Below are 12,835 nucleotides of genomic sequence, written 5' to 3'. Positions count from 1 at the left end.
TCCTCCTCTTCCTCCTCTTCCTCCTCCTCTTCCTCCTCCTCCTCCCCTTCCTCTTCCTCCTCCTCCTCTTCCTCCTCCTCCTCCTCCTCCCCTGCCTCCTCCTCCTCCTCCTCCTCCCCTGCCCCCTCCTCCTCCTCCTCCTCCTCCTCCCACTAGCCAACGAAGACTCCCTGTCTAAGGTATGTCATACAGACTGTGATTGTTTTTCTCCTCCCTCTCCATCTTTTATTTTTTCTTTGTTTTTCCGTCTTTGTTGTTGTCTGTCTCATTTCACCCAGGTCGCCCTCCTAAATTCAGCGGTGTCCCGGAGCGCCCCCCCCCGGCCTCCCCCTCCAGCCCCGTCCGCCCCCCCCCCCTGCCCAGCCCTGGGGATGTAAGTAACGAGAGGGGGGAGACGAGGGAGAAAAAAAAAACCCTGTCACTCAAACACTTACAGGCCGGCAGCTCCGTCACCTCCACACACATCACTCACTCTGTTGTCTCCATGGTTACCATCCACCATGATTTTTACTTTCAGCCTTACAAAGTGAACAGTGTCCTGGAGAGCTCAGCCCCCAAGCCATCATTTATACCTCAGTGACCCCCCATTTATACCTCAGTGACCCCCCAAAACAAACCCTGTGGTTTCTCTCAGGCCTCCGCAGTCACCAAGAGTCAGAAGACGTAGAAAAGTGGTGTTTAGTTTTACCCTGAAACGGTTCGGGAGGAGGCCGTCATTTCACAGGCTACGTCCATGAGGGCGGTCGGTGTAACAACAGCGTGTTGGGGGGGGTAATAAGGGTCTAATAACAGTGTAATATGGGTAGGGATGGGTACCGAGAACCGGTGCTAAGTCAATACCGGTATCTGATTGGACGGTATCGGTATACCGTTAAGCCGCTGGACAAACGGTGCTGCTATCGGTATATCGGTTACGTCTACTTCCTTAGTTTAACTTTAAACCATTCTGGTTGGTTGGGAACCCTCATCCCGTGTGATGTATCCGGTTTGAGACCCCTCTGATTGGCCACTGTAAATGCCACTCCTCATCTCTCTCAACAGTTCTCTTATTATGGTTGTGAGACTCCCGCAGGCATGGTGGACAGAGCGAAGCGATCCAAGGTCTGGGTGCACTTTAAAAAATGTAGGCGATAGTGCAAGGTGCAATCTATGTACTCACTTAGTTGCTTGTAAAGGGGGTGACACAAGCACCTTAATGAAGCATTTGCAAACGAGACACTCATTGAATCTAAAACGGTGCTAGCGATACTGCTAGTGCTAATAGTGCTAATAGTGCTAGCGGGCTTCAGCCGCGCCGTGTGTAAATGTGACCTGAGCGAAGGCTCGCAGGCAGGTTAGCTGCTGTGCACGGGTAATATGTTTTGTTTACCTGGGTGCAGTCTTGCAGGCACATCGCCTTGTCTTTTTTTTGTTTATTAACACCAAATTATTGAAAAGTATCGACAAGAGTATCGAAAAATACCGATAAGCAGTACCGGTACCGGTATCGATAAAATCCTAACGATACCCATCCCTAAATATGGGTGTTATGTGGGTCTTTAAAAAGTACATTTCACCTGAAAATAATATTAATATTCCACAAAAACTACAATTGGGAAACGTGGCTTAAAGGTTACGGTTTATTTCAGGTTATGGTGAAAATATTGAACAAAATAGAGAAAACATTTCCTAAAATTTGCTCCAACATGTTAGAAAATAAATGTGTGTGTGAAGTAGAGAGCATCTAATGGATACATGAGGTTTCTATTATTGAGCAGGAGTTATTAAACCGACGTTTCATGAAGTTTTGCTGTTAATACTTCGGTTGATCTGTTTCTACGTGTTTTGACTCTTGACTCACGGCTGAGTTCACGTTGAGAGGAACTGAAACACAGGATGTTTTTGGGGGTGTTCCCCTCTAATAACCACTCAGCACACATTCTAACCCCCAGTAACCCTCTGTGTGGGCTCAGACTAAACACACCATGTCCATGAGATATTAAACTACACCTCATGGTGCCCCCACGGCGTCTGCGTGGTGGGGCTACGCTGGAAACTGATTGGTCCAATTCTTCCTCACAGGGAGACATCCATGAGGATTTCTGCACTGTGTGCAGACGCAGTGGCCAGTTGCTCATGTGCGACACGTGTTCTCGTGTTTTTCACCTGGACTGCCTGGACCCCCCCCTGAAAACCATTCCTAAAGGCATGTGGATCTGTCCCAAATGTCAAGATCAGGTAACCACAGCAACCGTGACTGATCCCGGGTCAGAACCAGAGCCCCGCTGCAGAGCTCAGGCTCCGGCACACCTCCGTCACACCTCCGTCAGAACACCACGCCTTAGGTTAGCGTGGAGAATCAGGGTGGCGGGTCAGGTGTTAGGGTGGAGGGTCAGGTGTTAGCGTGGAGAGTCAGGTGTTAGCGTGGAGGGTCAGGTGTTAGCGTGGAGAGTCAGGTGTTAGCGTGGAGGGTCAGGTGTTAGCGTGGAGGGTCAGGTGTTAGGGTGGAGAGTCAGGTGTTAGCGTTGAGAGTCAGGTGTTAGGGTGGAGGGTCAGGTGTTAGGGTGGAGAGTCAGGTGTTAGCGTTGAGAGTCAGGTGTTAGGGTGGAGGGTCAGGTGTTAGGGTGGAGTGTTAGGGTGGAGGGTCAGGTGTTACGGCCCGTCCACACGGCGGTGTGCGTTGAAGCTTCAACGCTTCTGCCCGTTCGCTTTGAATGGGGTGACGTCACGCTTCGCCGAAATGCATTGTGGGAGCGTCGCTACGCGTTGCTCGTGTAGCTCGCTGCTGTGTGTCAGCCAATCAAAACATATGCCAATACAAGCTCTAGCCAATCAAACCACGTGCTTGTGTGTCTGGGTCGGGAGATTCGTGTAATTGGTTGTTGGTCGAGTTTCAGAGACGCCCGCCGGCAAGATTTAACACACGCCGCTGTGTGGACGGGCCGTTAGGGTGGAGGGTCAGAAATCACGTGTGTTGAAGTGAAAAATCACGTGTTTGGGTGAAAAATCACGTGTTTGGGTGAAAAATCACGTGTTTGGGTGAAAAATCACGTGTGTTGGGTGAAAAATCACGTGTGTTGAGGTGGAGAAATCACGTGTGTTGAGGTGGAGAAATCACGTGTGTTGAGGTGGAGAAATCACGTGTGTTGAGGTGGAGAAATCACGTGTTTGGGTGAAAAATCACGTGTTTGGGTGAAAAATCACGTGTGTTGAGGTGGAGAAATCACGTGTGTTGAGGTGGAGAAATCACGTGTGTTGAGGTGGAGAAATCACGTGTGTTGAGGTGGAGAAATCACGTGTGTTGAGGTGGAGAAATCACGGAACTCACGTGTTGAGGTGGAGAAATCACGTGTGTTGAGGTGGAGAAATCACGTGTGTTGAGGTGGAGAAATCACGTGTGTTGAGGTGGAGAAATCACGTCTGTTGAGGTGGAGAAATCACGTGTGTTGAGGTGGAGAAATCACGTGTGTTGAGGTAGAGAAATCACGTGTGTTGAGGTGGAGAAATCACGTGTGTTGAGGTGGAGAAATCACGTCTGTTGAGGTGGAGAAATCACGTGTGTTGAGGTGGAGAAATCACGTGTTGAGGTGGAGAAATCACGTGTGTTGAGGTGGAGAAATCACGTGTGTTGAGGTGGAGAAATCACGTGTGTTGAGGTGGAGAAATCACGTGTGTTGAGGTAGAGAAATCACGTGTGTTGAGGTGGAGAAATCACGTGTGTTGAGGTAGAGAAATCACGTGTGTTGAGGTGGAGAAATCACGTGTGTTGAGGTAGAGAAATCACGTGTGTTGAGGTGGAGAAATCACGTGTGTTGAGGTAGAGAAATCACGTGTGTTGAGGTGGAGAAATCACGTGTGTTGAGGTAGAGAAATCACGTGTGTTGAGGTAGAGAAATCACGTGTGTTGAGGTGGAGAAATCACGTGTTGAGGTGGAGAAATCACGTGTGTTGAGGTGGAGAAATCACGTGTGTTGAGGTGGAGAAATCACGTGTGTTGAGGTGGAGAAATCAAGTGTGTTGAAGTGGAGAAATCACGTGTGTTGAGGTGGAGGAATCACGTGTGTTGAGGTGGAGAAATCACGTGTGTTGAGGTGGAGAAATCACGTGTGTTGAGGTGGAGAAATCACGTGTGTTGAGGTGCAAATGATGTGTGATTTCACTTGCTAAGAAAGATAAATTGAGTCAGCTATATTTGCCGCGTTACGTCCACTGAGTTTATAAGCACGTTATAACGAGGTTAAAGTTTATTTATTCGGCGAGGGTAATTTAAATGGTTATGTTCGCATGCCCTCGTGATGGTCCTGGCGGTCACAGTTCACAGCGTCCTCTTTAAAGAAGGGTCTCACGGAGGAGGTGGGCCCCAGCCTGGAGCTCTGCACTCAGACCCTCCTCAAGTCCAGAGACAATCAGAGCCACTTAGCTGTACTGTAACATCTTCTGTCTGAACTTTAGGACTGTTCAATCCTTTGTAAGCATACACATGATGCAGTATTGTTTTTTGTGCTTCTGTCCCATTCATTGTGTCAGTACAGATCTCACACCCATCCACTCCATTGCTTCCCCTTGTTTCAGCCTCACCACCGCAGGGTGGTGGATAGATTTATTTCCCTCCAAGCTTTTCCACATCTCTGCCTTTTTGACAACTGCCAGCTTCTCTTTGCAGATCCTGAAGAAAGAAGAAGCCATTCCCTGGCCTGGCACTCTGGCTATTGTTCACTCCTACATCGCCTACAAAGAAGGTGACGATTCTTTGACTCTCTCCGACATCAGCCGGGAAGAATGCTAATACTTTGAGAAACCAACATCATTAACGCAAACTGTGGCCGTATCAATATGCAGTCATGTTTAAACAGACCAGACTGAAATGGAGTCACAGGGTTCAATCTAACAAAGTTGGTTGATTAATTTGAAAATGTAGAGATGCCTCTAAACAGGTACATGATTTCTTGTGGTGAGACCTGTGGGTTTCGTAAATAGAGTGTTTTGTCTTCTGCAAATAAACAAAACATCTTATCGTAGTGTATTGGACAGGTTTGAATTCTGGCTGAGTTCAGTCAACAATAACAACAACAGTTACCAGCTAATATTTTGGGGGGATATAACTTATTCCTTGACTAGTTTTGGTTTTCCTTTGACTGTGATTCAACTAAAATGGCCAAACTTCTAGTTAACTAAAAACAAAAAGAATGATAGAAACTACGATGAACCGTTGTGTTTTGTGTGCTGCAGCTAAAGAAGAGGAGAAGCTGAAGCTGATGAAGTGGAGTTCTGAACTGAAGCTGGAACGAGAGCAGCTGGAGCTCAGAGTCAAACAGCTCAGCAACTCCGTAACGGTAAGAAACTAACAGCTTCAAAACTACAAAGAAACAAACAGCTTCAAAACTACAAAGAAACAAACAGCTTCAAAACTACAAAGAAACAAACAGCTTCAAAACTACAAAGAAGCAACTGAAGAACTGTAAGAGCACATCATTTTGTGATATGCTTACCAGGCTTAAATGATACATGTAAACGCTCACAGTTTAGAGGATAACACATCTTCTGAAACCCCTGAAGAATATCCATTTTTTTAAGTTTAAGAATCCGTGGTGTAAAAATGTGTTCTCTCTCTCTCCCATCAGAAATGCATGGAGACCAAAAACACGATCCTGGCTCGGCAGAAAGACATGCACCTGTCTCTGGAGAAGGTCAAGCACCTGATCCGCCTCATCCAAGCCTTCAACTTCAACCAGGCTCTGAAGGAGGACGTCCAGGAGTCTGCTGCCACCGTCTCTGAAGCTGCACCAGAAGCAGACTCTGTGGAGAAAGTGAAGGCTGAGAGCTCTTCCTCCTCTTCCTCCTCCACCCCCAAAACCACCAACACCACCACCACCAGCAGTAACAGTAACACTGGTGGAGAGGAGAAAGCAGAGCAGCCCGGAGCGTCAGGGAACATCCAGGCAGCCGGAAACACCGAGAGCAAGGCTGTCGTAGAGGCTACAGAGCTAACAGCAGATAACAGCCCTACTGGAGGGACGGGCATCCAGGCAGGTGATGGTTCAGGGGGAGGGGGGGAGGTTGGGGTGGGGGGTGAGGCTGTGGGAGGCGGTGACTTACCCTCTAACCTTCAGACGGAGGTTGTTTCCAACCCTGAGACTGAGATGGTCGACCTTCCTGCTCCTTCGGGGGTCTCAATGGTCGTCTCAACTGTCATTTCAACGGTCGCAACCACCAACGGTACAAACGGGACGTCCGATCCTCCGGGCAAAGACCCCCGGAGCCCCGAACACAAGAGCCCTGACCCCCGGAGCCCTGAACACAAGAGCCCTGACCCCCGGAGCCCAGAGGGAACCTGCACCACCAACAGCTTCTCTGAGAACAAGATGTCTGGCGTCACCCCTCCAGAGACGGCGGTGGAGAAGAAGCAGGAGGAGATCGGCGATGACAGCAGCAGCAGCAGCAACAACAACAACAACAAAACCTCAGAACCCTCCCAGCATTCTTTGCCAGCTCTCGTCAGCAGTTTAGACAATAAGAAGTAATGCCAGGTCTCTCCAGTGGCGGGAATTCAAACATATATATATAAAAAAAAAGACTTTGCTTGCGCCCGACGGTGCCCTGAAGTTGCCAATCTGTATAAATGTTGTTTGTTTGCATCGTATTGTCAGACTGTGTCAATGGTAGATATACAGCCCAGGTCACATGACCCTGGCGACGCACCAGTGTCATCATGCCAATTAGTGATAGACGTCCAGTGTGGAGATGCTCAAAGGGAGATTAATTCATCATCACACCAGTGTGTGCCTGTTAACGTGGCCCCTGTGTTCTCTGTTAGGGGTGGACAAAAAACGAGAGCATGGATCCGATCTGTCAGGGGTTACTGGTCTAAAGAAGCAGTGTTGTGATAGAGTAATGAAAAGAGAGCCTGTGCCCCCCCTCGTCCCAATGAACCTAAACTTCTGCAACCCTGATACCCTCTACCTGTGAAGACCCCTGAACCCCGACCCCCAGTCCTCCAACAATCCAATGTCACCTCCCCTATCGTCCGTTATCCAATCAGACCGTAAACAATGACCATGGGTTGAGCTAGGTTGTACAAAGTGTCGTTCAAACGCAGGAAAAGTCACCAAAATGATCAGGCGCAGGCGACAGGTCGGGGGGGGAAGTTGTTGGTGGTTCGCGGATTGGTGATCCAGAAGACTAACGTCACTCATAGACCGAAAGGGGTTCAATATTCAAAGGACAAATACTAGACCTTCTGTTGCAGGACCAAGCATCCTGACACCTTTAAACCAACCCATAACTTCCAAACTAGTGTCCAGCTGTAGACGCGTTCATTCAACCAACATACATGACCTTCCCCTCGAGAACCCAAACATTCCCCATTCATTCCTCCTGAACCCCAAAGGGTTTAGCACACTCCATACATGTTGGGAAAGTTAGAAGAATCGTTGTTTGAAGCGTCCGGACCCGTTAAACCAACACACCCAACTTTCAAATCAGTCTGTGAACATAACGTCTGTTCATTTATTTCCCCCTTATTTGAACAATGTGATCACATGACTCCTTCTGATGTGACTCCAGATCTGCTGTAAGCTAGCTAGCTAACGTAGCTAACCTAGTCATTTCTGATTTTCTGACAAACACATGAGACGACTAACTCTGAGACAGAGACAGTTGCATGGTTTCTGAAGCTGCAGCGCCTTTGCACCTGTTTGCCACCGTACAGACAAGTTAGCGTCGCACAAAGACAACCTCACTGATGTTTTTAGACTTCTCAAACTGTCTAGAACCAGAAACCGTGTTCATTCAACAACAAAGAACCCCTCTGGTTACTAAAGACGAAACGTAGCTTCGCCAGTTCAAACATCCCGTTCCAACAACCCGAAAACCCTCTCCCAGTGGACCAATGACCAAACCCCCCGAATACTGACCCCCACACCCCTGTTCCCCTGACTTGATGCAGAAGTGTTCGGCGGGACGAGGCCAGCTGTGGCCTCACAGATGTTTCCAGTGGTGTCGGTCAAGTGTAGTGATTGAGTTTTCATTCGTGAGTCAAGTGTGTCAACTGTGAGCACTAAATGTGAAATTGCAATATTGCAATGTCAACACAAACTATATCTGGGCTGTGTTTCTTTTTATAGGAAAAGATATTCAGGTCTTCCTAGTCTTCAGAATAAGTGCTTTCTGTTCCTGAACCTGCTGGACTGGCATTATCAACACAGTGGTGATCTCTGCTTTCTGTCGAACCCTGAACTGCCAAATGATGTTGTCTCCAGATCCAGCAGGGACCAGTCCGTCTACGGAAAGATCAAATCATTGGCGTTGTGAGATGTATAGATGCGTCCCCAGATCGAGACAGGAGAGCTTACTAAACAATAACCGAGGATCTTCGGGTCTCAAAGGAACCACAGATCCTGAGATTAAAGCACAAGCTTGCTGCATCACAAGAAGAGCTTTTTGTATGTGAACATGGAGACAGAGCTTCTCTTTGTTGTGATGTGACTTATCCCCACATTGCCAATATTTTTCTAGGAGGAAATCCAAACCTCTGTGTGACATTGAAGGTGTGTTCCTGGGTTAGCATCTCTCCCTTCTCTGGAGCTCGTCTGAGTTTCTCCGCTGAATCATGACTTCTGGCTCCTCCTCCACTAACGGTGCTTTCTGTTTCTTTCTTTCTGCAATGTTGGAGCTGTTTCTGCTTAAAGTGTAGTCGTGAAAACACGAATTCACCGCTGAGAAGCCATGAAGATGATTGTGCTGAAATCATGAGAAGCTGTTTTTACTGACGGGGAGTTAGCAGCCATGCTAGTGGCCACGAGAAGGCCTCAATTTGGACATATCTCTAAACCTATCGGATGAATGACGATGATATTTTGGTGATCCGTCACTTTTTTTTATCCGCAGCCCCACGTTTAGTGAAATATCTCAACACTAGTTTTGCTAAGATTTCAGATATTCGCCACCAGGCCTTTTTTCAGACGTCTCAGTGAAGGATCTCCCGGGACTATGTTTTATGACCAGATTCACGTTAGCGTTGCCACTGTTAGCCTGTTAGCATGCTAACTATAGCAATTAGCTCTAACGGAAGAAGCTGCTAGCATGGCTGTAGACTCGTGTTAGGATGACATTCTTAAATAATATTAATAAATGACAAACCTACGATGTGTTCCCGTGCAACAGAACTGCTTTTATAGAGTGCTATGGCTTTCTTAAACGTGGGAATTCAAGTTAAAAAAAAATACAACAAACTACTTCCTGTCTGAAACTAAGCCAGCGTTGAATGGTCCTGAGTTTCCTCCGTTAGATTCAGAGGATTCTCCCGGACGATGCGTTTCTGCTGCGTGGGAACGTGGTTCTGTAGTCGTGAGCGCAGCGGTGAATACGATGTGTGGCGACTTTAAAAACAAGGTGTTACATGTGTGTTTTTTGATCATATCATATTGTTCCAACATATCTAACACACCACGTTTTGAGTTTCTGACGTCAGCTGTACAAACTGCCTTCATCAGGAGATCCAGAGCGGAAGAGAGGGTTTCTACCACGAGGACAACAGGAAGTGGACCTTTGTTCCTCCTGATTCTCGATTGTTCGGTTTTAAACGGTTCTCTTTGCCCCCCCCCCCCCCCCCCCCCCCACCCTCTGTACAGTAGGTACCTCGAGTGCCTTTTCTTCAAACAGCAGATAATATTTGTCTCTTGACTTGCACTGTGACTTGTAGAAACCTCCCCCAGCCCTTCACTTCCTCAGGCAACGGAAACATCATTTTCATATTTCTTCGTTTCTTCTCGACCACATTGTGTTCCCTCGTTGTTTTTTATTATTATAGGAGTTGCCTTAAATGTGTTTTTATTTTCCTTCCTGAGCGCGGAGAGATCCCAGCCTGGTGGATGTGGTGGATGTGGTGGATGTGGTGGATGTGGTGGCGGGGGAATCGCTCCAGAGAGAGATTAATGGGATGTTTGACAGCCGGACGTTTGGCGATGCACTTTTTGTTTCGACCAGTATTATTGATATTATTGATATTATTATGGGCGTGTAGAAAAACAAAAAACAAGGATCCGTCATGAATCTAGAGACTCGTTCCCCTCCCTCTTCGTTCCCTCGATGCCGTGGTTCCTCGTCTTGTGTTTCTGGATTTTCTGCTTAAAACAAGCTAACCGCGGCGCGCAGACCTGTCCTAGCATGCCTTCTTATGCAAATTTTATACCAGATTTGTCAAACCTTTTTTAAATATGCATTTGTTTTTTAACTTCTTTTTTTATGTGAAACTCGAGTCACCTTTATTCCGTTGAACATTGTGCAGTTTGGGTGTTTCTCGTTTCTTCCTGACGTCGTGTTTAGACTTTCATTTGGACTCGGCTAACGCACCATGCTGAATGTTTGGGGTGGGCGGGGCTTTTTTATTGAGTTATCGGATCCTATTTGGTCTAAAAAGTGAATTTATCCGAAGAGAACGGCTAAATGCTTTTCTATTGGGAAGCATTTTGAAAATCGAAAGCCCCAAGAGGCGAGGAAAAATAAAAATCTGTTGGTGCGTTTTTAAGAATCTGATCTGAATTGTTTTATGATTATGATTCAAGAAAATTTCAATGAGTGTTTTGCTAATCAACAAAAAGTGTTTATTTTAAATCCTCTTTGAAACAGGTGGATGAACTCGGCGGTTCCTTTATTTATCTGTGAAAATAGGTGGAAAAATAAATGTACGGTAATGTTAGATGAGTGTTTGTGGTTGTAATACTCATTTTGACCACAAGAGGTTGACGTACTCTCCTGTTTCAAACACTTGTTCTTCATTGTAGTTTTTAAATCACTTCATGATCTCGAAACACACATACGAATATGTAAATATAATGTATACTTCACATCTTGTGGTTTAAATTAGTATTACATTTAAAATACTGGTTAAAAAATGTTTTTCATAGATTTAAAAAATAGGTTTTTATTAGCTTAGTATGTGTTGTTGTAATACTCCTTTTGACCACAAGAGGCTGACTTCATGCTCCCTAAACACAATATATAAATATAAAATATACTTCACCTATTATGGTTTACATTAGTATTGCATCAATAAAAACTGGCAAAAATAAGTCAAGGATAATTGAATTAGATGAGTGTTTGTTGTTGCAATACTCATTTTGACCACAAGAGGCTGAAGTGCTCGCCCATGTCCTTTATACTAAAAAATCAACCTGTTCGTTTTTGTGTTTTTTAAATTACTTAATGCCCTCTAATCACACATACTAATACTTAAATAGAACATATACTTCACCTCTTGTGGTTTAAATTAGTATTACATAAAAAAAACTGGGGGATCACTTAGGGATTGTTGTTGTAATACTCCTTTTGACCACAAGAGACTGAAGAACTCGCCCATGTTCTTAATACTAAAAAACCTGTTCATTTGTGTGTGTTTTGTAATGACTTCATGCTCCCTAAACACAATATAGAAATACATATAAAATATACTTCACCTCTTGTGGTTTAGATTAGTATTACATCAATAAAAACTGCCACAAAAAAAAAACATTATTAGATGGGTGTTTGTTGTAATACTCATTTTGACCACAAGAGGCTGAAGTGCTCGCCCATGTTCTTAATACTAAAAAAACTGTTCATTTGTGTGTGTTTTGTAATGACTTCATGCTCTCTGAACACAACATAGAAATGAATGAATGTAACATGTACTTCACCTCTTGTGGTTTGAATTAGTATTACATCTAAAAAACTGGGGGGGAAGTGTGTACGCTTAGAGTTTGTTGTTGTAATGCTCCTTTTGACCACAAGAGGCTGAAGTACTTGCCCATGTTCTTTATATTTAACTATATACAAATACATAAATATAACATATACTTCACCTCTTGTGATATGAGTATTACATCAGTTCCACAATTTAACAAATACCAACAAAAACGATCTGCTTTTCCCCCACTTGTTTCACAAAAGGAAAAAGATAAACATGTTATCCTTTTCAGTCCTGAACACAAATGCGCCACCTTTTTATTTTGGCCCCTCCGAGCCTCCGTACGTTTTCTGTAATTGATGCATATCGTTTATTATAATTTGACGCTCATCTCGTGGATTCTTCTGAAAGCAGTTCTTTATTTTAACGAACGATCAAGTCCTGATTGTGGCCTTCTAGTATTGTGTGGAGACATCGACCCGCTGTCCATCCCGTCCGGATCCAACTGTTCGCCCCGAGCTTCTTACCTCGTCGTCCACGGCTAATCCATCGGGGGTGTTGAGTGCAACAACAAAAAAACACAAAATAAAGTCTTTTTTTATCTTCCATACGGTGAGGCATTGTAGCGACGGAGAGGTCTCCCGGTGTGCTGAATAATGTGTAGGAATTACACACTCTGAATATTTGTATAATTGTTTGTATTTTTTCATAATGATTTTGGAAAGGAATGTGTTTATTTTTTTGACTTGTGTTCCAGACGTGTCTTCTGTTGGCCTGACATGGGGGCGGTCTGCTGGGATTCTTACCTCTGTATTGAGCCTATTCTTCTGTGATGACTTCTTTGTATGCAGTGTTTAGGAAATACTGTGGGGAACAAGGGGAGGAGTTGATATTAGGAGCATTTGATCAATTTGTATTTATTTATTTTATCATTTTGTTAATAAATTGTGAAAATCAGCACGTCTCATTGCTTGAAGTCTTTCACGGGGAATCACATCTGGTTAAATAATAAAACTGGATTTAAGTTCACCTTCATTTCAATCAGTGCTACATTATTTATATAAAGGGATAAAGCAGTCGGGCGTTATCCTGCGTGTAATAAAGACCACCTTAACCAAGACTTTAAGAGGTCGAGACCCCCTTAACCAAGACTTTAAGAGGTCGAGATCACCTTAACCAAGACTTTAAGAGGTC

The 12,835-nt window shown here is 45.1% G+C and overlaps 1 protein-coding gene across 8 annotated transcripts in view; it reads left to right on the top strand.

The window, feature by feature from the left end:
• phf21ab (PHD finger protein 21Ab) overlaps window positions 1-12,598 on the top strand; it is a 43,698-nt gene extending 31,100 nt beyond the window's left edge. For 6 of the 8 annotated variants that reach the window (XM_079685448.1, XM_079685447.1, XM_079685454.1 and 3 more), the window contains 5 exons: window positions 279-373; window positions 2,062-2,217; window positions 4,643-4,718; window positions 5,209-5,312; window positions 5,601-12,598. In XM_079685448.1, coding sequence (XP_079541574.1) covers window positions 279-373; window positions 2,062-2,217; window positions 4,643-4,718; window positions 5,209-5,312; window positions 5,601-6,500 — 1,331 coding nt within the window. In that variant the 3' untranslated portion in view covers window positions 6,501-12,598. Of the gene's footprint in view, window positions 1-156; window positions 180-278; window positions 374-2,061; window positions 2,218-4,642; window positions 4,719-5,208; window positions 5,313-5,600 lie in introns of all 8 variants that reach the window. The other 2 variants (XM_079685453.1, XM_079685452.1) reach the window with 2 other exon arrangements.
• Window positions 12,599-12,835: the final 237 nt, after the last annotated feature.

The sequence above is a fragment of the Notothenia rossii genome, assembly GCF_949606895.1.
Source record: "Notothenia rossii genome assembly, chromosome: 5".
Lineage (NCBI taxonomy): Eukaryota > Metazoa > Chordata > Actinopteri > Perciformes > Nototheniidae > Notothenia > Notothenia rossii.
This window is presented reverse-complemented; position numbering and strand designations above follow the sequence as displayed.